Consider the following 24411-nt stretch of genomic DNA (forward strand, 5'->3'; position numbering starts at 1 on the left):
GATTTTCTGCTCATCTTTAAATTCCACAAACAGCGCCACCATGTGGCAGCCGACATAAGTTCAGTTTCGAGTAATTAGGTGCTGGTGGCGGCAATTAATTGCCAGTGCTGAGCACCGGAAACCACTCACTCAAATTAAGCACTGCATGTAGCACACGTGGCAGATGATTTGGCAAGCCTTGGTATCCAGTTCTATATCAAGGGTAACACCTTTAGCGTTAGATTTGCCGCCATCAACAGCTGCCCGCTAGGATCTGTGGGCCAACATTTATGGTGGGATGTGGGAAACTTGAAGACCCAGAACTTGCAGGGATGTTTATCAGGGTCAGGACTGGCTGAAAGTGTCACACATTCCATGGGGAGCCTGGCTATGGTGTTTGACATGCTCTTTGACCTTAATGGCATCACAGGAAGGGACATCATATGACCTTTGACTCTGAATCTTCACAGGAAGTCACATCACACAGCCTTAACTCTGATCATGCCATAATAATTTGCATTGCTGAAGTACGGTAATAACTTCATGATTAATAAAACAGCACAACACACAAATATATATTTTAGGTAACACCCATATTAGGGTGCAAACATCCGTTTTGAATGTAGTGGGGCACAATACTTCCTTCAATTCTTGCTAGAGAGTGGAGCCAACGATCCAGACCTTTTCTAGAGGAGCCCATGGGATTCCCACTCAAGAACAAAAAGAAATGGGTCAAATAGTGAATGTTAAAACACAAGTTTCACATAAATATGTTAAAATGCCAAAAACCTTAAAAGGATACGAATTACATATTGATGTCCTTTCCCACTGTGACAATCCAATGCAACCTGATCCTCCCCGGGGTTGACCCAATGTTTTTGAAAAATAAATTTTGAGAGCCAACATTTGTTGAAAATGACCTCCATTGTGCCTTGGCCAGAATTTTGTCAGGGTTGCACATGTGCAGTGGATACCACCTATTCCCTAAATAACATACAAAATGCAGTGACGTAATTTTTTAGTCAATGCTGTCCATATGACATGGGTGTCAAAAATCCCTTCAGTATGGCAGGACCAGTATTTTACCACAGCTGCCCCACATACCAATCATAACTTGTGGTATGCCTGTATAAGTATTTTATCAAGGGTACCATTTATGCCAATATTTGCCAGCATGCTAGTGTCAGTATTTTGCTATGTCTGGCTTGATAATAGAAAAAACTTTCATTATGCCAGGGGAAATGGCATAGTTGCAAGCATTACACCACATTCTCACTCAAGCTCACTTATATTCTGTCACTAACCCATTCTAACTCACACTCTCTTTCACTCATTTATTCTCACTCACTTGCAATCAATTCTTCTCACTCACTGTTACTCTCACTCACACATTCACACGCAGTCTCATGGAGTCTTACCTAATTTAGTAACACTTGGCACCAAGGCTGGGTTACTTTTTTAACCCCTTCCATGCTGATGACGAACCCCAGCCGTCATGCACTACGGTGCTCGTGTGCTGATGACGGCTGGGGTTCGTCACGGCCCGCCCCTGTTCGTGTTGTTTACAGTACACCAGGGGAATCGCAGCCGCATGGAAAGGGTTAATAGAAATCCAGCACAAAGTGTTTTAGTGGTATTAACTTTCCAATGCAAATCAGGATTTGTGAATGAAAGTTGGACAAAGTAATGTAAACTAGCTCCTTATGCTACTTAGTGATACTTTGCTTCAAGGGTGCATTCCATGAGTGGTACATGGGCGTCACCAGGAAACCACCCATGTGTTTGGGCACAAATTCCTACCTCCTACACATATTCGTGCCAAAACATATGCCTACCTGAAGTAGAGTTTAAAAACTCATGCTGCACTGGACAGCACATGCAGAAAATGGGAAAAGTAGTCAAGCATAGGTTTTGTACTGGAAGGAAGCGGAAACTGGCAGATAGTGACAGTGGGTGAGAGGATGAACCCCTGACTACAGCCATCTACCTGACACTATACCTAAGGGCCTATCTTGTAAATAAAGAAGAAACCTAACAGGATCCTCACTCACTTTTAACTCAAGACATAACCAGCTGGTGACTAGATTTTGAAAGGACGTGTGGGAAGAGGCAGGATGGACATGGCTCTGAGAGCAAGAATATGGTATCTGGGGCCTCCCACCCTAAAGTCCTCCAGCAAGTTGGCATCAACTCTCACTGGTGGGCAGGACGAGCCCAGTGAGGAGGGTAGGCAGAGAAGAATAACACTGCTGGTCTCAGATTCCTTTCTGTGGGTAGAAGGCAAATGCATTTGAAGTGCATGTGGGGATGGGTGAAATCCCCCCTCCAATCATCCTGTCAGGATGGTACATCCTGTCCACAACTTAACCCCTTTTGTTTCACTGCCTGTAAGTATTGGGCTTGGCCATCTTTGTAGTTACCCCCAAATGTTTCCCCTTTATTCCTACTGTTTTCTTAACCATTTTGTGTAAGCTTTGAAGACTCTGCACTTTACCACCGCTTAGCAGTACTAAAGTGCCTGTGCACTCTCCTTTAAATATGGCACAACTGTCTTACACCCAATTAGCACATTTAATTTACTTATAACTCACTGGTAAAGTGGTATTACATGTACCCAGGGTCTGTAAATGTGATGCTACTGCTGGGCTTGCAGCAAAGATTGTGCCACACACTAAGGGGCCTATTACGATTGCGGATTTCCTTCATCGTCCGGGCCGGCGGAAGCCACCGCCTGCCCAGAGGATGCGGGAAAACCGCAGCTGATGCTTGAAAGACCCACCGCCAAATTAGGATGGCTGGTGGGTCTTGGAATCTGTCCGCCGCTTTTCCGCCGCGGACACCGCCAGCCATAGTATGATGGAGTAGAAAGTATGCTTTTCCATGGCGGCTTTTCCGCCGTGGAAAAGCATACGGACCTTCACTTCGGGGGCCCCCTGGGTGAAGGTGGGTTGGGGTGCACATGGGGGTTACCTACGGTACCCCCCTGAATTTGTGTCAACAAAGGGGCAGGCACCGCGCGGTGCCTGCCGCTTTGTGCACGCAAATGCCGTGAATGCATTTTTTAACATTGCGCCGGGTGCAGCTTGAAGCTGCACCCGCCGCAATTTTAAAAATAGAGGATGTGACCGCCACCATGGCGGTCACATCCTAATATGCGCGGAGGGACCGCCGCTGCCCCTGCAGACAGTCCCTCCTACTCTATGGTGGCGGACGGACTCATAATCAGCCCCTAAATTAGCCCATTAAAATATGTCTCTGGACTGCCATTGCAGCCTTTGTGCAGTTTTAAACTGCCATTTCGAGCTGACAAAATAGACATTTTGGCCAGGCCTAAACTTCCTTGTTAATATATTTATGCCATCCCTAGTAAAGAACCTAAATAGCCCATAGGGCTGTGTGCATTGTTTTAAAAAGCTTAGACAATTACTTTTAAGTTGTACATGTCCTGGTAGTGAAAAACTATCAAATTCAGTTTTAACTATTGGAAGACTTACCTCTCCCTTAAGATAACCTTGGCTTACATAATTACATTTCTTAAGTGCTTCCTTTGGTATGGGAGGAAGTTGGAATGTCATGTTTGGTGTCTGAGGAATTGTAATATAAAACCCTCTTCAATGGGCAGTCAGTAATTTAACTGACCTGTTCTTCTTTAATGATAAAGTCAGATTTTAAGTTACAATACTAAAAATCCCATTTTTTTAAAATTATTGTGAAGATTCATAAAATGCACGCCATAATATTATTGCATTCGTTTTTCTGTAATTCAGTAATTTCAGAGGCTGTGTAAAACCTAGTGACCATGTTTAAAAATTGGAATAAAATGGAACACAAAAGGATGAACTGGAGTAAATTGTTTAAAATCTTTGCAAACTTGGCGAGTTTGACTATCACGGCTGGTCTCTGGTACGAGATGTTGCGCCAGCCAGGTTATGGAATTCTACACCGTTGCCAAAGTGACGAAGCGCGGTAACAAGCCAGCGGGCCAGCATTTGAATAATGATGTCAAAATAACTGAAAAACGAATGCAATAACATTATAGTGTGCATTTTATCAATGTTCTCAATAGCTTTTCCAAATACTGCCCCACCCGATAATTTGCACACTCAAGACAAGAATCGGGAAGAATCTAAAGATCAAGGCAGAGGCTACTGGGTAACAGATACATCACATTTATTGAAAGGAGCCATTTGACAATGAGAACCCACAGAAGCATCATTCATCACATCTTGATTGTTCTTTAATGATTTTTTAGTTTTTGGTATATAAATGTTGCAGTTGGTTTAAATGGATGTTTAATTTTATGAGGTTTAATTTAATTTTGTTTTAATTAGAACTTGTAGAGAAAAAACCCAGAGAGGCAGATTTACAGGCCCCTTGCACCTCTTTTACGCCGCTGTTGCCTCACTTTTGTGAAGCAGCAGCGGCACAAAAGATGCAGCATGGTGTGGGGTATTTTCAACGTGATGCATCCCCGAGATGTGTCACTTTGTTAAGCCCTGCGCCAGAAGGAGGCGTTCCATTGCACGGTGGGCGTTCTGGCGCAGGAACGCCTCCTAAAAGTGGCTGAGTGAAATCTACAAGATTTCACTCAGTTACTTTTGGGCCCATGCTGCGTCAAAACCCTGCGCCTGCTTGAAGCAGGCATAAGGCTTGACGCATCATTGTATAGAGAGGGCCCCCCAGAGCATTGCTGGAGCTGTATCGTGCTTGCGACGCAACACCAGCAATGTGCCGCCTTTACGGCACAGATGCGTCACGCATCTGTGCCAATTTTGCCACATAGTGTGCCGCATTTTAAATGTGGCGGATCCAGGGTGGCGGAGCTGCGGCGCACAATAACTGGCGCATCTCTGCTGATATGCAGGGATGCGCCAGTTATTGTAAATATGCCCCTCAGGGTGTATTGTACGCATTGGCATTGGATGTAAACCTTTCTTCTGTTTTATATGTTTGCATGGTCACGTGCACAGTTTGAATTAATAGAGTGCACCTGGGGGTGAGTGACAGACTATTTAGTTAGTTCACTTAGGGCACATTATGGATAAGGTCATGCTATCAGCAATGATGGGAGTACATTTAGACCACAGCGAGTTCAGGGTTTGGTGGGTTGGGGCTATCATGCACCTCTTGTCGTGGGATGAATTTAGCACGGGCACTGTATTTTAGTGTTAACATTGGCAATCGAAGGATGTGTTAGATAGGGGACATATTCTCGTTCAGGATATTTTGTATTAAAACAATACAGTTTAGGTGACGAAAAACACAATGTTGATGCTGAGAAATTAGAAACACTAGTGGATAGGAATTGCTTTTTTTTAAAATGCACGCATTTGACAGCTCGTCTGTTAAGTTTGTTAAGTTCTTTGAATGTTTTCTTTTTCTTTGTGTTTGGGCAATTGATTGTGATTGTGGTTACTGATGTGCCTCACTCATATTATATTATAGACCCCCTGACGACGGGCTTGACAAGCCCAAAATGTATTGGGTGAATACTTAGGAATAACGTGCATTCTAACGGGCTGCAAATAAAGGCCTGGATGGGCATTTTTGCAGCAGTGAAAGTATGGAATCACGAAGCCTCTGTGTAAAATGTGGTAACCATGTTTAAAAATTGGAATAACATGGAATACAAGAGGATGAACTGGAGTAAATTGTTTGAAATCTTTGCAAACTTTGTGAGTTTGGCTGTCATGGCTTGTGTCTGGTCATAGCGTGCACCGGGCATTTCCCCGGTAGGCCGCTAGGGTGGGGGCTGGTTTTGGGCATCTGGGCGGCCATTTTTGTTTCCGGGGGTCGGCAATATCGGCCCCCGGTTCCATAACGATGTGGTGCCTGCGGTCTGTTCCTGGGTTACATACCTAGGTGCACCTGTCAGATGGTCTTTGTGTATTACTCCCAGACAGTGAGACAAAAGTTTTGCAGGGTGGGCCCTCTGTGTCAAGATGAGGGGGCGGAGCTGTCACCTACCAGACCTGCACTTCAAAGGCATTGGCACAGCTCACACTCAAAGGACTTCACACTGGCCTATTGTGCCCCCAGATAGACTAGGACCATGGAAGGGAGGCAGGAAATTCCAGACAACTCTGTAGAGAGAAACTATGGAAGTTTCTCCCACTTCAAAGTGGGCACCAGGTATAAAAAGAGGACCTACAAACTGACTCGTCAGAGAACTTCTCAGAAGAAGGATTGCTCTGCTGCCCTGACTGCAAGAGCGACTGCTTTGCTGCCCTACTACCTGAGGAAGAAAGATTGGACATGCTCCAACACCAGTGAAGCCTGCACCCACACTCTACCTGCTGTGAGTCCTATCCTCCCTCCTCACTCCTGGACCCATGGATGTGAGATGCTCTGCCAGCCAGCTGTGGTCCCCATTGGAACTGATGCAACACAATGTAACCTGAGGCAGCCTTTTCGGAATTGGTGCACTGCAACTTAACTTGACGCAGACCTCGCACAGAAGCCATCACAAGTCCTCATCAAAACCAGCGCAGTGCGACTCAACTTGACGCCGACCTTGCATAGCAGCCCTCTTAGGTCCTTATTGTAACTGGCGCAGTGCAACTCAACTTGAGGCCGACCTTGCATAGCAGCCCTCGCAGGTCCTTATTGGAACTGGCGCAATGTAATGCAAATCAACACAAGACCCCATGCCGCTCATTGAACCAAATAATGCATGATTTATACTCTGGCAGGGTAGTTCTCTCTTTCTATTACACTAACCTGATCCCTGTATCTGGCCCACGCTTCATAGCAGTCAGCCTAAATTTGTGACTTTCTCCCACTCCAGCATGACCGGATACCGCAGATGGTGCTTTGTGCTTCTGAGTAGTATATGTTACATAAACCTTTAAAATTGCAGTTCTACTAATTGGATTTTTGTTGTTTTCATGTCAAAAATGTATTAAACTTTACACTATTTATCTAAAATGGTGTGGAATTGTTTTTGTGTTTTCACTTTATTACTGTTTGTGTACTGCTCAAATACTTTACACACTTTCTCTTAATTTAGCCAGGCTGCTTTTGCATCAATCTGCTGGAGGGTTAAGCACAGGTTGAATTAGTGACTTCTTGCAGTGCACCATGACAAGGGCTGTGGCTGTTTCTTGATTAAGGTTTAAACCCCCTCAACCAACTAAGCAACTTCTCACAACAGCCTCTGCTTAAAAATCTGCAATAAGCTTATTCAGAAAATGCAATTTTTAATAATGCTGCAATAATATTCATGGATAAGTTACATGCATCATTTACAATCCCAACAAATACATCTTTGTCCAGTTGATTTCCAAGCTGAGCCATTGTGTTGTGCATAGATGTGGTAGACAGCTAACAGAATGATCCTGGCAGTCATCGTAATAAGACAGATATAGAGTGACTACTAAAAGCAGTGCAACCAAAAGGAGTGTGATCATGTGACCAGCCATATGTAAATGTCCGCGTGCGACTGTCCACATGGGACCATCAAGCTCTGGCCATCTGGAGGACATGCAGAACTGGATAGACTTCAGTCTTATGACTCAAATAGTTTTTCAGGTAAAGATCTTCTCATTGGAAGGCTAAAATAAATAGAAGATAAATAGAAGAATTAAAAACATTATCTAATGGATACAAGTAATACTGTTCATACCACACACTCTAAACACAATATATACTAAAGGGTGGCAGCCTTTTTTTCTTATATTCACAAAAACACCGTACTAGGGCACAAGAAAGATGAGACAATGGGGAATTGATTAATTGGTGCTGACATTGTGTGTGTGCGCACACTGTGTGTCTATATGACTGTGTGTGTGCACACGTTTTGTGTGTCTTTTTCAGTGTGCCTGTGTGTGTTTGTGTGTGTGTGTGTGTGTGTGCGTGTGTGCATGCTGTGAGTGTCTGGTTGAGAGAGAGAAAGAAAGAGAGACCGTTTGTGTGTATGTCTGTGTTATGTGTGCAATGCATGTTCATCCTACACTGCCTAAACCAGACTTTTTTGGCCACAGACCCCCACTACTCTAGCTCACTTCCCCCTTCTAGATCTGGCATCTCTGGAAACTGTAGCCCGGAAAGTCAAATCTGGCTCCCCCAATGACCCAGCCCCACCAGACATTATAATGTTGGCATCTCAGGTCACCCTGCCCATTATAATGGACCTCCTGAATGCCTCTATCTCCTCCGGCACGGTCCCGCCTGGATGGAAAAGGGCCATGGTTAAAGCACTGCTGAAGAAACCCAGTCTGGACCCATCAGACTTCAGCAACTATCGGCCAATCTCCCTGCTTCCCTGGCTGAGCAAGGTGTTGGAGAAATACATCAACAGCCTTCTGGTCACCTTCCTAGAAACCAACCAACTGCTAGACCCCACCCAGACAGGCTACCGACCCAAGCACGGAACCGAGACCGCCCTCCTCAAGGTCACCGAGGAATCCAGAAAAATCTTGGACCAAGGAGGATCAGTGGCAGTGATCCTCCTTGACCTCAGCGCGGCCTTTGACACGGTCAGCCACGACATCCTGCTTAACCGTCTGTCTAATGTAGGCGTCAAGCACCAGGCTTGGCTATGGTTCGAGTCCTTCCTGAAAGACAGATCCTTTTGGGTTTTCGACGGTGAATCAGTATCTACCAGCAGACCTTTAAGGTGCGGAGTCCCACAAGGCTCCGCTTTAAGCCCAGCGCTATTTAACATTTATACGAGGCCACTGGCTGAGGTTGTTCGTCCGTATGGAGTTAAGATAATCTCCTATGCGGACGACACCCAGCTGGTGGTCTCACTGGCGCATGAGACCAACATCCCCATGAGCGGGGGACTCTGTAAATGCCTTGAGGAAGTAAAAAGCTGGATGTCTTCCTCATCACTCAAGCTAAACGGGGACAAGACGGAGCTGATGCTTCTAGATCCCGCGAATCCTAGCGCCTTCAATTCCCTGTGGCCACCCTGTCTGGGCACCCCCCCAACACCCAAGGACAACATCAAGAGTCTTGGGGTGTGGCTCGATAAATCCCTGTCATTCGACACACAAGCCACCAAACTGTCTGCCACCTGTTTTGGCCTTCTTAAAATGCTCAAAAAGATTCTTCATCTTTTACCTATGGAGGCAAAACAAGTGGCCATCCAGGGTCTGATCCAGTCCCGCCTGGACTTCAATAACGTCCTATACCTCGCTGCACCAGACTACACATTGCGGAGACTTCAAACAGTGCAGAACTGTGCAGCTCGGACACTGCTCCAGCTCCCACGCCGACAATCCGTCAGAGCTAGTCTGACCAGTCTACACTGGCTGCCAGTCCGCAAAAGAATCCACTTCAAAGCCCTGTGTATTGCCCACTTGGCTTTCTGGGACAAAGGCCCAATCATCACCCGCGACCTAATCTCTCACTACCATCCAAGCAGAAACCTACGGTCAAACCAGACTTTTTTGGCTACCGACCGAACCCAGAATAAAAAGAGCCAGAGCAGGCGGTAGGACCTTCACCCATAACGCTTCCAAGCTATGGAACGCCCTTCCCCTTCAGCTGAGAGCCAATTCCATGCTTACCTCATTCCGGAAACAGCTCAAGACTCTCCTTTTCAACTCTCCACAATAATTCTGGTAACTACCCCCGCCTCTGCCTATACATCTATCGGTCCCTCAGCGCTTGGACGCCCCCGGGCATCAACCGCGCTTAATAAATCCACATACAAATACAAATACAAATACAAATACTACAGAAATGTACAGGGTCCTGATAGTGATATACACTCATAATGAAATGCACAAATACTGTCTGAGTACTTTGTATGCATCAGAGATAAGTCATCCTAATTTTGTTAAGCATTTTACGTATTTTTAAGTATGATTTTCAACTATTTTATGGATAAACTGTGGGAACTTATGTATATATTTGTGCGCACATGTGAGTCTTACTGTTCAGACTCCACTATTCAGTTTTGGCATCACATGCCTCGTGATGTTTACCTTTGCATCCTAGGTATGGTTTGTAAGAACACATTTACTAGCAGCTTCAGGTACCACATCTGATGGTCCCTTTATCTCATAACCATCATTAGAACATTGGAATGTTGAAAGTGCCATTGAAAACAATGGAGTGCTCCTGGCTGATAATGGCTGGTATAAGCCAGGAGCTCCAACATTCCAATGTTTCTTTGTTCACAGCTCTGGCTGCGAACAAAGGCTTCAGGGAACATGAGGGGATTCCAATCCCCTTGCGCTCCCTGAAGGCATTGTTTTATTTGTTAGAACATTCTACCCTCTAGTGGCAGATTGTTCTAATAGCCTTATAGCCCTTCGTAGCAGGGCTATACCGGCTATTAAAGTCCTGCTTCCTTGTTAAAGTCCCTCGCCTTCAGCTCAGCCCTTTCACGCTGCAGCGGGCCTTTAATAGCCAATATAGCCCACTACGGCAGAGGGCTATAAGGCTATATTAGAACATTAGAATGTTGAGGGCTCCATTGAAGACAATGACGCGTCTCTGGGCTTCAAATGGTCGGTATAAGCCTTCTGCTTCAACATTCCAATGTTTGTCTTTCTGTTTTTTCTTTTTTAATTTCTAAAATGTTCCCCTTAGTGGGTGGAATATTCTAATAGCCTTATAAGCCTTGTGTCTTAGGCTATACTGCTTGTTAAAAGGCCCTCGCCCTTGTTATAGGCCCTCGCCTGTAGCATGGCCCTGTAAGTTGGGTTCTGGGCCTTTAACAACCAGTATAGACATCGGTAGAAAGCAAGAAGGCTAAAGGACATGTGGTATCTGGTCACAGTGAAATAGAGAAAGGCAGGGGGAGAATTCCTCTTCTGGGTTGGTTCATACTGACTACGAGAAAAGTGTGTAGTAAGGTGATCGGCTATCGGATGTTAAAGCTTAGAAAAGAAGCACATGGGAACGAATCAGGATAAATTAATGGAAGCAAAATCAGAGAGAGGATTAAACAAAAAAAGGATGTGACAAGTGTCGTGATTGGACAGAGATGAAGGTTGCAGGAGAAGGGAGTGTACATCAAGAGCACAATAGAGGGGGGTAGACGGCGTCTACTACCTGCAGACAATAATGACAACTCTGGATAGAGAGGTGAGAAGAAACTTTCACTACAGTCCAGCAAACATTCCTGAATCACAAATGTCTATTTTTAGAATTGAACTTGTTAACAGGTGCTCAGTAACCGCTCTTTACCCAGTTCTGAGTTCAGGAGTCAAGTATCCTCCCCCGCAACCTAGGAAAATCTCTCCTGCTGTATTTCTATACCTTTAATCCTCTTGGCTTCCCATGTATATGCCGGACGCTTCCTCTTTCTCTCTTTCTTGCTTGACTCTGAAGAGTCTTCTCCTGCTTCTTAATTGGCTGATGGCACACCCGCTCCATGACCACAAAGAAATAATAACTTCGTTCCTCTTTGGTTTAAGTTTCCCACTTCCCGCTTTTCTGGTCCCTATTGTCCCACTCTGCTCTTTCGGTACGTCCAGTTCTGTCCCATGCTCTCCCTTTGTTCTTTTGGGATCCCCTTTCCAGAGGCCTTGCACTCCCTCTCACCACATATTTGCTCTGATTTGACACTCCTCTTTCTTGTAAGCAGTGCTTAACTTGAGCCGGTGATTACCGGGGCTGGCGCTGGCACTAAATTATCAAAACCAGCACTTATGACAGTCTGTCACATGGTGGCGCTGTCTTTCTAATTAAAAAAAGGATCAAAGTCGCTGCGTGAAACAGCCATACCCTCACCGCTCAGATTGGTCCAACTCAAGGTGCTGCATCGCACATATTACACTAGAACAACACTCTATACAATAGGGAAAGCTCAACACCAATACTGTTTGCTGAACTGTGGGGAGGAGGGTACATTTTTTCAGACTCTTTGGGATTGTCCAAACATCGCAGCATATTGGGCTAACGTAATGCATACTATATCGCAGACTGTGGAAATTTCGATACGGCCAAAACCAAGACGTTGTCTATAAAACGTGTGGGAGCCCAACAATCTCACCCATCAAGCGCAGGATTGGGCAACGCTAGGAATGACATTTGCTAAGTGCAATATTGCTAGGTTGTGGGGGTCGGGAGAAACACCTACACTCCGGAAGTGGTGCAAGGATATGGACAAGGCAATGGTGGCGGAAAAGGCGGTCTTTATCCATTGTGGTTGTACTCGAAAATGGGAGAAGGTATGGGGAGCATGGAACAAGTTTAGAGGATATATCTGCGACCCACCTGAACTCGAGGCAGATGAGATATCCACATAGCATGACTACGATGGTGGAGGGGTTGGGATGAGGGTCAAGTGTATTGTTCCTGCTAAACTGTTGTTGTGAGAGTGGGTAGCGTTGCCTTAATTGACAGCTCTAATTGCAACCACTTATGTGTATCTTATGAATGTATGTTTTTGCCGTGATTTTCAAATTAATAAAAAAAATGTTAAAAAAATGATCAAAACAGTTCTTTATAAATTTGATATGAAAAGTGACTATTACCTGCAGCTCAAGCCATTCTTCTTGTGTTTGTCACCTAGAATAGTCACATTTGCAGAAGTGTAATGGTTAGTAGATTTTTTGGCACTGCTTGTAAGCTTTCCTAACTTTTCTCCATCCAGGGGGAGTCTTCATTTCAGTCTCACTTTGTCATCCTAGTGTGTCATAGTTACAATGAAGTAAGAAACAGCATCCCCGCAGGACACTGGACACAAGGGCATTAAAGAAGGACGAGTCCCTTGGGGCCACAGTGGAACCTGCAAACACTGACATGCGCATCACATTCCATGACAGTGGTGACAGTGAACCATGCATCGCTTAACTCAATATGTTCAAAGAGGCTGGAAAAAGTCACAGGTCCAGACACCCCAAGGAGGCATTTATAGGGATGAGTAACAACCAGAGAGGAGCAGGCAGTGGACAGGAGGCTCATGCGGAGTGAAAGAGAAGACACAATCTCAAGACAAAGACCAGAACAGTCTGCTAGACATAAAGAAGTCTGAGGAGCACACAGAAGTAATAAACTAGGGGTAAAAGGCAGACAACTGAGCTAAGGCTTTGAGTCATGACAACCCCACTTGGGCATTTCCATCTGGGGATCCTCAATCTAGAATTTCAAAGACCACACAGTGGCAAGGGGCGATTGGAAACCATGGACAATGCGCCATGGACAAAGAGGATAACATACATAACACGAGGAACCGTAAGGGAAACTTTCTCACCTTCATCTTCATCAAAAAAAGTGTCACAAAGAGGCCATAGAAAGCAGTCTTGGTAATCAACATCAGATAAGTAAACTTAGCGGTGTTTGCACTGCGACCATAGGAAGCTGAAATATAAAACATTTGTTAGACAACACTTCATCCTCAAACAAGGACTTCTATGGTTTTCTGATCTTGTCACGCGCCTACTTCATGCACCTCTACATGTAGTAGTGTACTTCTTTTGGACATGTACCAGCTGCTACCATTATATTCTATGGGGCTCAAAAGTGTGTTCGCTCGCAAAGGTGCTCAGTTAATTCCCTTCTGATATTTACTCTTGTTGGGTTTCAAGTATTGGCCCTGCAGCTTTATGAGTAATTGTATGCAACAGTCACTCAACCCACTATGTTATACCATCTCTCGCGCTGGAGCATCAGCTTTATTTCAGTGACCAGCATGTGTTAGGCCAGAACAGAACAGAACAGAACAGTTATACGTTGAGTTACTTGTTTCATTGAGTTAATTTTAATGAACCAAGTGATGGACTCATGAGCAGAACATGATGGGATAAAGCAAGATGGAGTGAGTAGAAGGTGGGATAAAGCAGGATGGAGTGAGTAGAAGGTGGGATAAAGCAGGATGTGTGAGCAGAAGAAGATGGGATAAAGCAGTATGGTGTGAGTAGAAGGTGGGATAAAGCAGAATTATGTGAGTAGAAGCAGATGGAATAAAGCAGAATGGTGTGAGAAAAGGTGGGATAAAGCAGAATGATGTGAGTAGAAGCAGATGGAATAAAGCAGAATGGTGTGAGTAGAAGAAGGCAGGATAAACCAAGCTGATTTGAGTAGAAAGTGGGATAAAGCAGAATGATGTGAGTAGAAGAAGATGGAATAAAGCAAGATGGTATGAGTAGAAGGTGGGATATAGCAGAATGATGTGAGTAGAAGAAGATGGAATAAAGCAGGCTGGTGTGAGTGGAAGAAGGAAGGATAAAGCTAGCTGTTGTGAGTAGAAGGCGGGAGAAAGAAGGATGTGTGAGCAGAAGAAGATGGAATAAAGTAGGATGGGTGTGAGTAGAGGAGATTGAATAAAGCAGGATGAGTGTGAGTAGAAGAAGATGGAATAAAGCAGGATGGTATGAGTAAAAGAAGATGAAAAAAGCAAGATGGTGTGAGTAGAAGAAGATGGAATAAAACAGAATAATATGAGTGGAGGAAGATGGAATGGAGCCGGATGGTGTGAGTAGAAGGTGGGAGAAAGCAGATGGGTGTGAGTAAAAGAAGATGGAATAAAGCAGGATGGTGTGAGTAGATGAAGATGGAATAAAACTGAATAATATGAGTGGAGGAAGATGGAATGGAGCCGGATGGTGTGTTTAGAAGAAGATGGAATAAAGCAGGATAGTGTTAGTAGAAGGAGACGGGATAAAGCAGGATGGTGTGAGTAGAAGGTGGGAGAAAGCAGAAAGGTGAATAGAAGAAAGCAGGATGTTGTGAGTAGAAGGTGGGATATAGTAGAATGTAGTGAGAGGGGCTCCCCCTGTTGGTAGTTTGGTGTATTCTTTCTGGGAGTCAGTCTCAAAGAGTATTTGGCCCAATAATAGTCATATATTAGTGCTATTCTATCGGCATGAGTAGGTCTCATTGTATTAGTAGTACCAGTAGCTGCTGCGGTCCGTGCAGGTAGCAACGGTGGGGTGGTGGGGACGGGTATGGGGGGATTTCGTGGGACGATGCAGAGGGGAAAGTAATTTATTTTTTCAATTTTCCCTCTGCATCATCCTTCGAAATCCCCTGAGACCCGCCCTCATCACTGTTACCTGCATGGACTGCGGCTGTCGAAGTAACTGTACACATGGTAGCAGTACTACTTTGAGCTGTAGATGTTATTTAGCAGGTGTAGTCGCAGTGATAGCACTTAAAGTATTGTTACACGTGTAGTAAAAAAAGAGGCACAATGTATAATAAAAAAGTGGTTCTTAATGGTAATGCTACTATTGGAAGTAGAATCTGGAATATTACTACTAGCAGAGGTTGTGCCAGTCCTAACCCTAGTAGTAGTGATAGATATCTTGTAGTGATGGTGTTTCTGCTATCACTGACAGCTTACCTATCAGTGAACCCAGTGAGCCCCTCTTTAGTGGGTGAGGAGTGCATGCGGATAATTTACTTCTGTACCGATGAAGACGAGGCGTTTAAGTAAAGTATGGCTGGTGTTTATTAATGCCCAACTAGTTTTTGAGAAATGGAATATGCATGTTTTCTCTCCTAGGAAGCCAGACGATAATCTTGAAGCCCTTCATTAGGTCCAGCATTCAAGACCTCTTGTATATACTTTAGTATATACTTATATGTGTATGTACTTTGTGGGCTCTGGAGATCAGCCCTAGGACTTGTTTGCTTTGCTTCCGCTTAGGGACTATTTTCTGTTCAACTGCCTCTATTTAAATGTCTTGATAGAAAACGACCTAAAAATACCAGAATTGCTTTCTGCTGAGGGACTTTCTTTTTTTTTCTTCTGACAACTGCCTCTATTTAACTGTCTTGATAGAACCCGACCAGTAGGGGTCAGTAAAATAGCAGAATGGCTTTCTGCTTGGTCAACTACCTCTATTTAACTGTCTTGATAGAAAAAACCAGCAGAGGTCAGTAAAATACCAGAATTACTGTCTGCTGAGGGACTTTATATTTTCCATTTTTCTGGCAACTGCTTCTATTTAACTTTCCTGACAAAAAAGGACCAGCAGAGGTCAGGAAAACACCCGAATCATGGGGGAAGAGGTGTGGTGCAGCGGCCAGTGTGCCTGACTCCGGACTACGGGGTTCATGGTGCAATCCCTGGCGGCAGGTTAGACCAGCACCATGGGACTCTGGGCAATAGTTTGCTTAATCTTCCAGAGGGCCCCCAGTGCAGGGACACCACTTTGGAGGTAGCTGTGCTCTTTACAAATACTGGTATTTCATTATTTCGTTTCACTTTAGCATTCTCTACATTCCAGTCCATAGAAATTGTCTTCCACCAGCACCAGTAGACAATGATATTTTTTTCAAATCTTGAATTTTCAGTGATATGGCCACCAAAGGCCCTGATTTTATATTGAAACTAGAGCATTGGACTATATAATTTCCAGCTTATAGACAATATTTCTCTATATGTGTTCCCCTATCTGGCGTGTCACGCAGTTTGGTGCTTACTTTCCCTCCATGTTAAAGAACAGTAGATGCTTCAGCACCCAGGCTAATGTGCTGCATAGCTAAATACATATAAGGTCACAATGGTGAGACCGGTTGCATCGCAAATGCTTGTTTTTGTACTGGTAGTGCCTAATGGGGTGCTACATTTGTGAAGGTGGCCTTTGAGGATCAATGCATCTGGTGAAATATATTGTGGCCACATAGAGCGCCGCAATGAACCGTAAAAATGACTTTTTATTTTTCATGCAGTGATAGAAGAACTTTTTCTTAAAAATCTTCTTGCAGGACAAAGGGCCATCAGACTACATTTTTACTGGAAATTCACCCACCCAAAAGTGTTGAGAAAAAATGTCACCAACATTTTTTTTAAAGAAAGTTTGTGAAATAATATAGTGGTTCTTAATGGTAATGCTACTATTGGAAGTAGAATCTGGAATATTACTATTAGCAGAAGTTGTGCCAGTCCTAACCGTGGTTGTATAAGAGATGTAGTGATGTTGTTTCTGCTATCACTGACAGCTTACCTATCAGTGAACCCAGTGAGCCCCTCTGTAGTGGGTGAGGAGTGCATGCGGATAATTTACTTCTGCACCGATGAAGACGAGGCGTTTAAGTAAAGTATGGCTGGGGTTTATTCATGCCCAACTCGTTTTTGAGAAATGGAATATGCATGTTTTCTCTCCTAGGAAGCCAGACGATAATCTTGAAGCCCTTCATTAGGTCGAGCATTCGAGCCCTCTTGTATATACTTTTGTATATACGTATATGTGTATGTACTTTGTGGGCTCTGAAGATCAGCCCTAGAACTTGTTTGCTTTGCTTCCGCTTAGGGACTATTTTCTGTTCAACTGCCTCTATTTAAAAAAAAAATACATTTTAATTTTCTATATTGCAGACGTAAGGTTGTAAAAAAATATTTTAAAATGTATGTATGTGTCGACACAGTTCATTCTTACCCTGCGGTTTAGAAAGAAGGTTGCATGTTTCTCACCTGGGGTGACACCACATCCTGGGGAAGGAAGACAACACATTTAATACACATGTCCTGCGCAGTTCTCAGAAGTTTGTAAACGTTCATCATTATATATATATGAAATAAAAGCATGAATTTGTGCTTCAGGATAGCTCAAACCAGTACTCCCAAACTTTCTAAATTGCTTCTACGTTACTCGGGGCACCTTTTGTGACATTTTAATACCCCCAGTCAGTGTGTACCCATTGAGGCACCGAACTGAACTATCCAGACCCTGGGAAAGAGTTTTTGGTTCAGGTGCAAAGAGAAAGGTGTTCAATGTTTGGGTGACACTTAAAAGAGAATGAAAGCAGCTATGGTTTTGTAACGTTTGCTGAACCTCTAATATTCAGAATTACCCAGGACTCCTGATTGAAAGTATCATGGATAAGAAATCTATAAAGCACTGTTTTATGTCTTCGCTGTAAATTATATTCAAGTGCTACTATGCAATATAATAGATTTTGATGAGTACTCAAGTTGTCGAGTTTTAAGTGTCATATTGATAAGTTGATAACAGGTAAGTCACAACCCCTCTCTCTTTCAACTGTAAGAACTGAGGGGCATATTACCAAGGGTGGCGATAGGCTAGTGCTGTGATAATTCTATCGCCCTATTAGCAAGCTGTCGCTAACTGATGTTAGCGACAGCTTTTAGGCGCTAGCGAGCGGTTTGGGGCCTGCTTTGCATGTCAGCGATCTTTATCGCTAATGACATGCAAAGTGTGCGTACCCAACCCGTTAGCGACTGAAAGCAGTCGATAACGTCGCTATTGCCTACTAACAAGGCAGGCGTAGCGTTGGAAATATTCACGCTAAGCGCGAATATCATCAAAAACGAACGCCTGCTCAGACCAGTTCTTAACCATGTTATCCAATGGGAGGTGGATAACATGGCTAAGAGCATTTTGTCGCTAATGCATGAATATCGCTGTGTTCTCAGCGATATTCACGCTATCGCCGGAAAATTTATCGCTTTGGAGATAAACCTTGCTAATAGCAAGTTATCTCAGCGATAATTTCCGGCGATGCTTAGCGATAAAAAATTTGTTGCTAAGCCTAGTTAGCGATAAATATCGCTAATCGTTGGTAATATGCCCCTAACAGTGTACACAGTGGACTTAGTCAGACTGTAGGTACACACTGACCCCTTTTAAGGTACATATGCAGGGACATAGACGCGCAGACATGAGCACACACAACCACACACACATATGCACATGTGCGCCCAGACAGACCTACGGATACATACAACCACATACAGTGGCTTAATCACACATACGCTTTCTCCTATACTCTTGCATACACATACACACATGTATGAGAACATAACAAAAGCACACAGGCCCTTACACGAGCCAGTGATAATGCACAGCACTAGCCTCAAAGCTTCTTCACACATTCATTTTATAAATTCATTCCTGCCCCCTCGCGTCTTACCCTCTCTGCCTTGGGTCTTCCTGGTGAAGTTGTCATTCGTGGGTTCAAAGTACACGTGACACCTGAAGGTAGTTTGAGGGTTCATCCACTCCTTCTTCGGGATCCTGAGCCGGCTGCTCAGTGAGTACATCTTGTCGCTGCCCCGGGTGGGCTGGTCATCGGTCTTCACCCCTTCCGTCCTCTCCACCCCATTCACTGACCAACTCAAGACCACATGGTCAGGGTAGAAGTTGGTGGCCAGACACACCAGCGTGGCGCTCCCTCTCGCCTTCACCTCCTGCGGCGATGGGTCGAAGAGAGCCACCTTTGGTGCAGTGCTGTTGAGTCCATTCTCTGAAAATGATGGAAAACATATTGAATAATGACTTGGTGTTGACCAGAGACCACAGATGTATTTATTTACACTTCCCAACACTTGTAGAGGATGCTCAGCTTATCTAGATACATAAATTGATGCATAAGAGGTGCACCAGGTGTCTGTAGATCTATACACATGCCATCTTGGTAGGTGTCTAACCCTTACCACCGGCTCCACGTGCTTGCACCAGGCTTGAGAGTCTCTGTATTTGGTCTCTGCTCCGGCATCGACAAGGGGCGCTCTTAGGTACCGCATTACACCTGTACTGTTGACCCTGTGGTAACAACCCCCCTGTCTTCATTTCCCATAAAACACTCTCATCTTGATTTCTGAAATCTTGTACAATTTTACACAATAAGACAGAGGGAATTCTCTAAGAACAGGGTATATTTAGAACAGTAAACCGTGTTTAATAATGCTAATGACCATCAATAAGAAAATTCAATTCTACCCCTTTCACCGTCCCTCAGTCTTCCTCTGTTGGTGAAATATTCCAACCCTAAAAACATTCCTGTCATTGGGAGTTTTTTGTGTTCACTTGGGAGCCCAGTTTGCAAATCACTTGACCTTCAGCCATGTTGAGTCCAGCTCAACAAGAAGCCATATTTGCAATACTTGTATGCCAGTTTTTTGCCGTAGGATGTATTTCTCATTTAAATGTCTTTGGTAGCCCAACTGGCCCACTCTTCAAACTATTTCGAATCTTAAAAGATTAAAACAGTGACTTTGCCAAATCTCGGCGTGCAGGCGGCCACTGGTAACAATGTGCAGCCACTGCACAGGCCCAGAGCCTCGGTGTGTTCACTGCTCATGCACCCTCCTGTGCCTTGTGGTGCACAGTCAATCACCCCAATTAAAGGGAACATCAAAGATAAAGTGCTCATAAATGTTTTGTTCTTTAGAGGAAGATGTGGGTTCTTGTTCTATGTATTACAGTCAAAAATGTTTTTCAGAAACATGTTTACCCCTTTCAGTGTCCTAGAGATAATGTTTCCTTTGACCCTCCAAAAATCTATTTAGCTTCAGGCTCTATTTCCAGTCAGGAGTGGGTTTCTAGGCGCTAGGACTTGTCCTTTTTTCTGCAGATGGGTTGAAAAGAGTCAATTCTCTAAACATCTCATACACTTTGAGTTGGATGTGAGGAGACTTACCTAGCACGGTCAGTCTGGTGCCTGGGCCGAAGTTCAGCTCGTACCCGGAGCACAGGCACACGCGGCAGTCACAAAACCAGTGCAGGTGAATTACTCACTTTAGGTTCATACATTTGCAGACAGTAGTGAATGTTACAGAAAGACACACTTATCACAGTGATCAACCTTCCACTGCTCACACATGTTCAGTGCTCTGTATACACCAGTCATGTAATCACTTCTGAAGCATTTCTGTAAAATCCTGAATGTGAGGTCTGAAATTACGAATCTTTTCGGGGGTTAAAACAACCTTGAAAATGTTTTATTACAGCACACATTTACAGATATATTGCAGATAAACGCATGTGTGTGTTTTCCAAGAAATACAGATGAGTTGGTCATGAACTATTGCAAACTGTTAGTGTATTGCATAGTGCACAAATGCACAGAATCAACAATTTCACTACATCAGCATGCCCCATACAGGCTACAAGACAAGTGTGTGACGCCTCTAAGACGTGACTCCAGTGCGTGGAGGACTCAGGGTGCCTCATATCCACCAGCCCTGGAACCTGCCCCCTCTCTCCCTGCTTAGGAGGAACTTTTTCCACTGTCCCATTTGGTCCTTCCACACATTTTGTGTTTCAACACATGTCAGGTTTGTGTCTGCACTCTCTCCTGAACCATGATATCCCTACACTCACACTTTTTGTCTCAGGATCACACAGAGAATCAGCCTATTTGTAGCTGTAGACACCACATACAGCTGCTTCACATTAAATGATACATTCCCAAGAGTCGACAGAATGCAGAGACACACAGACCTTACAGGACAGTGGATCAAGTGGCCAGGGTGTTCCTTCTTACCTAGGACTTTGAGCCGGGTTCCCTCTCCAAAGTACTGAGTGTCCGCGTAGCACAGCCTCAAGGCGCTGCTTAAAAACTAGAGTGGGAAGTGTCCGTGGTCCTGGTCGCGAGGACAGAAGGCAGGGGTACTGACAGCTCGCAGATCCTGCAGGCAGGCACTCTGCCCTACATTTTGTAATCCAGGTCATGAACAGTGGGGGCACATGTCCCCTTAAAGTGTATCATTCCACACTTGAGAGGTGTCACAAACCCTTTGTTAAGACTTCCACTGAGAACAAAGTGGCTTCAGTGAAAGAGAATCACCTGCTTGTGTTGGAAAAACCCCAAATATATTGAGTCTAAGGTTTGATGAGGTCATCTCACTGGCCACAAGGGATGGGATGATAACATCACAGACACTTTCTCACTTGGGGTATCCACAGAGGGGATGTTGGGTTTATGTTTTGCAATAATACATGGGTTTACAGCAAGAGACCATTGTGCGTAAGACGTTGTCCTATAAAAAGCCGGCTAATAACAGAACCATCCATAGGCCGGGGTACACCTTGTCCGAAGACACACATTTTAAATTGCAAAGTAACAATTGGTAACCGGAGGAGGGACTGAGAGGCCACACCACTCTGTGTGAACTATTGTTTGAACTTTATATTGAAAACAATTTCATTCCGAGGTTGAGGCCAGCTGAGAATCTTTCAAAGATATTTAAAAGTATTGCTAACAATGAGTGATTCCCGCTCATGTCCTCTCACAATTCCCACCTTTGAAGAAAAGCGTTTGCAGATTTTCTATCTGCTGCATGAGGATAACTTCTGGAAGTAGTCTATTCCCTGGGAGATGGTTCATTGTTGTTTTCCTATGGGCACTATTGTAGCTTTTCCAAGATTGATGTTACTAGAATTATTAATACATAGTTGGTGCTTGGAAATCCGGCTCGAGAAATAGCCCTCGGTGACCCCCCTGCCCGCCCCAGGGTTTCACAAAGACAAATATCATAGTCCATTCGGGTCTGATTTACAACGCGGAGTTGTGGCGTGCCACACGCTCTCACATCTCATCTACCACAGCGTTGACCCCGCTAGGACCACGTCTCTCCGGGTCGTTACAGACACTGCAGGTGGTCCTGTGCTTTGGTGTGATGGCCTCCTGGGTGTGGCGGACATGGGACAATGACTTGTAGGCTATGGGCCCGATTCACAGAACTAACTTAAGACAAAATCCTAAACTTACTACTTTTGGTATTCACAGAAGTTAGGATTGTGTCTTAAGTTTGTCTTAAGACAGACTTAAGACAGACTTAAGACAAAATCCTAACTTAAGTCTGTCTTAAGACAAACTTAAGACAAAATCCTAACTTAAGTCTGTCTTAAGACAAACTTAAGACAAAATCCTAACTTCTGTGAATACCAAAAGTAGTAAGTTTAGGATTTTGTCTTAGGTTAGTTCTGTGAATCAGACCCTTGAAGTTTAGGACAGCAGACTCTGTCTGTAAAGACCTGGAGGGAGGTGGTCAACCTAGGCCCCAAGATAATATTCTGAATCTGCACATTAGCAATACATGGGTTTATTTCAACCTGCAAAAATATATTGTTATAGAAGATTTGAGACGGCTCTAAATTATTTTCAGGTACGCATACTTGATAATACTGATGTTTTCTTACCCAACACAGTTAGTTTCGTCCCCTGCCCGAAGTAAGCTGCCTCGTAGGAGCACAGTGACGGAGCAGGAACAGAAAACTACCACAGTCGCTAACAATGAATAAGGCCCGACTTTAAAGTGCACCCCACTGCTAAGACCTGTGAAGAATGTCTGACCCCAACATGCTTTGATGCAAGATTGAAGATTATTTCTAACTCTGCGCCCCCTCTGAGACTCTAACTCCACACACATGAATAGCACAACTTCTTCACACTTCACGCAGAGGCACAATCTGACGTTCAACAACTTCTGAAGAAAGAAAGGTTTTCAGTGTGGTGGGACATTACACCGGATTGAACAAGTAGACAAGGTTCTCACCGAGCACGGTTAACAGGGTCCCTTTGCCGAAGAACTGCTCAGAGTTAACACAGTGCTGTGGGACCAGACAAAAAATAATGCATCTGTTTGTGAGTTTAACAAATTTACACTACACCAGCCATGGGATGAGGCCTATTCTACTTGAGGCTTAAGTCTTCTGATCAAAGCTGCCTGGATGTAGGAAAGGGTTTAGGAAATGGTGCACCTATGGAGACAAACTTGTTTTAAAACAAATGTGTGTTTAAGACAGAAGGAGTTGCTGAAAGCTCTCCAATCGAACAGCAACACAACTTTTCACATGGACTGCTTTGTCTCATGGCAGGAACAAGAGCAGAGCCATGACTCTGGAAGCAGGCAATGACCCTCACATGTCAATACTAGATAACTTCATATCAATGCAGAAGGTAGGTGACAAAGACCAGCTAACTAGACACAAACACCACATGTCGAGACACAGCTTAACTTGTACTTTAACACTGTCATGAGCAGTACAGGTATTATAGCAAATGTGGAAACCACCAATGCTTACCCAAATCCTAGGTCCAGGGCAACTCCTAAATTGTTTAGAGCAGCGATTAGTCCCTTCACATGAATCTCCTCCAGGAGGCATCTCAATCTGCACTCATAAACACATGCCAAAATAAAACATTGTTGAACCATCTGACATCTCAGGGCTGTTTCCCCCTGAGCCGAGAGCACCTTGTTGTCATGATGTTTTTGTAAAGAGACCCCATAGGGCTGTACCACAGTGCCCCCCGTCCCCACGGCATTACAGTCTCATACAAAAAGACCCCTCCCCCGGGCACACCCCTCTGACCACAAGAGTTTGTTCTCTGACTTGCTTTCCTGCTGCTGGTGAAGTTTCTAAACTTGCAACTTCCTCTTGTAACCCAAAGATGACAACTTAGCCCCTCCCAGGAAGGTTACACTTCAACAATAGAACACTGTGTCATGTGATACAAGCCACTGTACACAGCTGTGGTGGCAGCATATGATGGGGGTGCACACTGCAATACACATCACACACCTAACAGGTACACAGGTGACTGCAGTGAGGAGCACACTGGAAGTGGCAGAGGAGAAGGCATGCTCTGAAGGGAGATGCAAGTGAATACAGATTGTCTGTCTCCTGGCCGCTTTGTCCTTCAGGCCCCCTTACATTGGCCAAGGCTTGTTTGTTGCCACAGGCGCAAACTCTTTAGCACATGTTATGCATTTCATTATTGTCATTTGCATGCCTGTTTTTGTAACCAAAGATAAACGTAACAGTTCAACAACTA

At 44.3% G+C, this 24411-nt stretch overlaps 1 gene segment (V, D, J or C); it reads right to left on the bottom strand.

Annotated features, from left to right (window-relative positions):
- Positions 1–23741, bottom strand: part of LOC147700602 (Ig mu chain C region membrane-bound form-like) — a 197787-nt gene extending 174046 nt beyond the window's left edge. Inside the window, 3 exon segments of the C gene segment in view lie at positions 18763–19095; positions 22776–22851; positions 23661–23741. Of these exon segments, the coding sequence occupies positions 18763–19095; positions 22776–22851; positions 23661–23741 (490 nt within the window).
- Between the last annotated feature and the right edge of the window lie 670 nt (positions 23742–24411).

Source organism: Lissotriton vulgaris, chromosome 7, assembly GCF_964263255.1.
Source record: "Lissotriton vulgaris chromosome 7, aLisVul1.2, whole genome shotgun sequence".
Taxonomy (NCBI): domain Eukaryota; kingdom Metazoa; phylum Chordata; class Amphibia; order Caudata; family Salamandridae; genus Lissotriton; species Lissotriton vulgaris.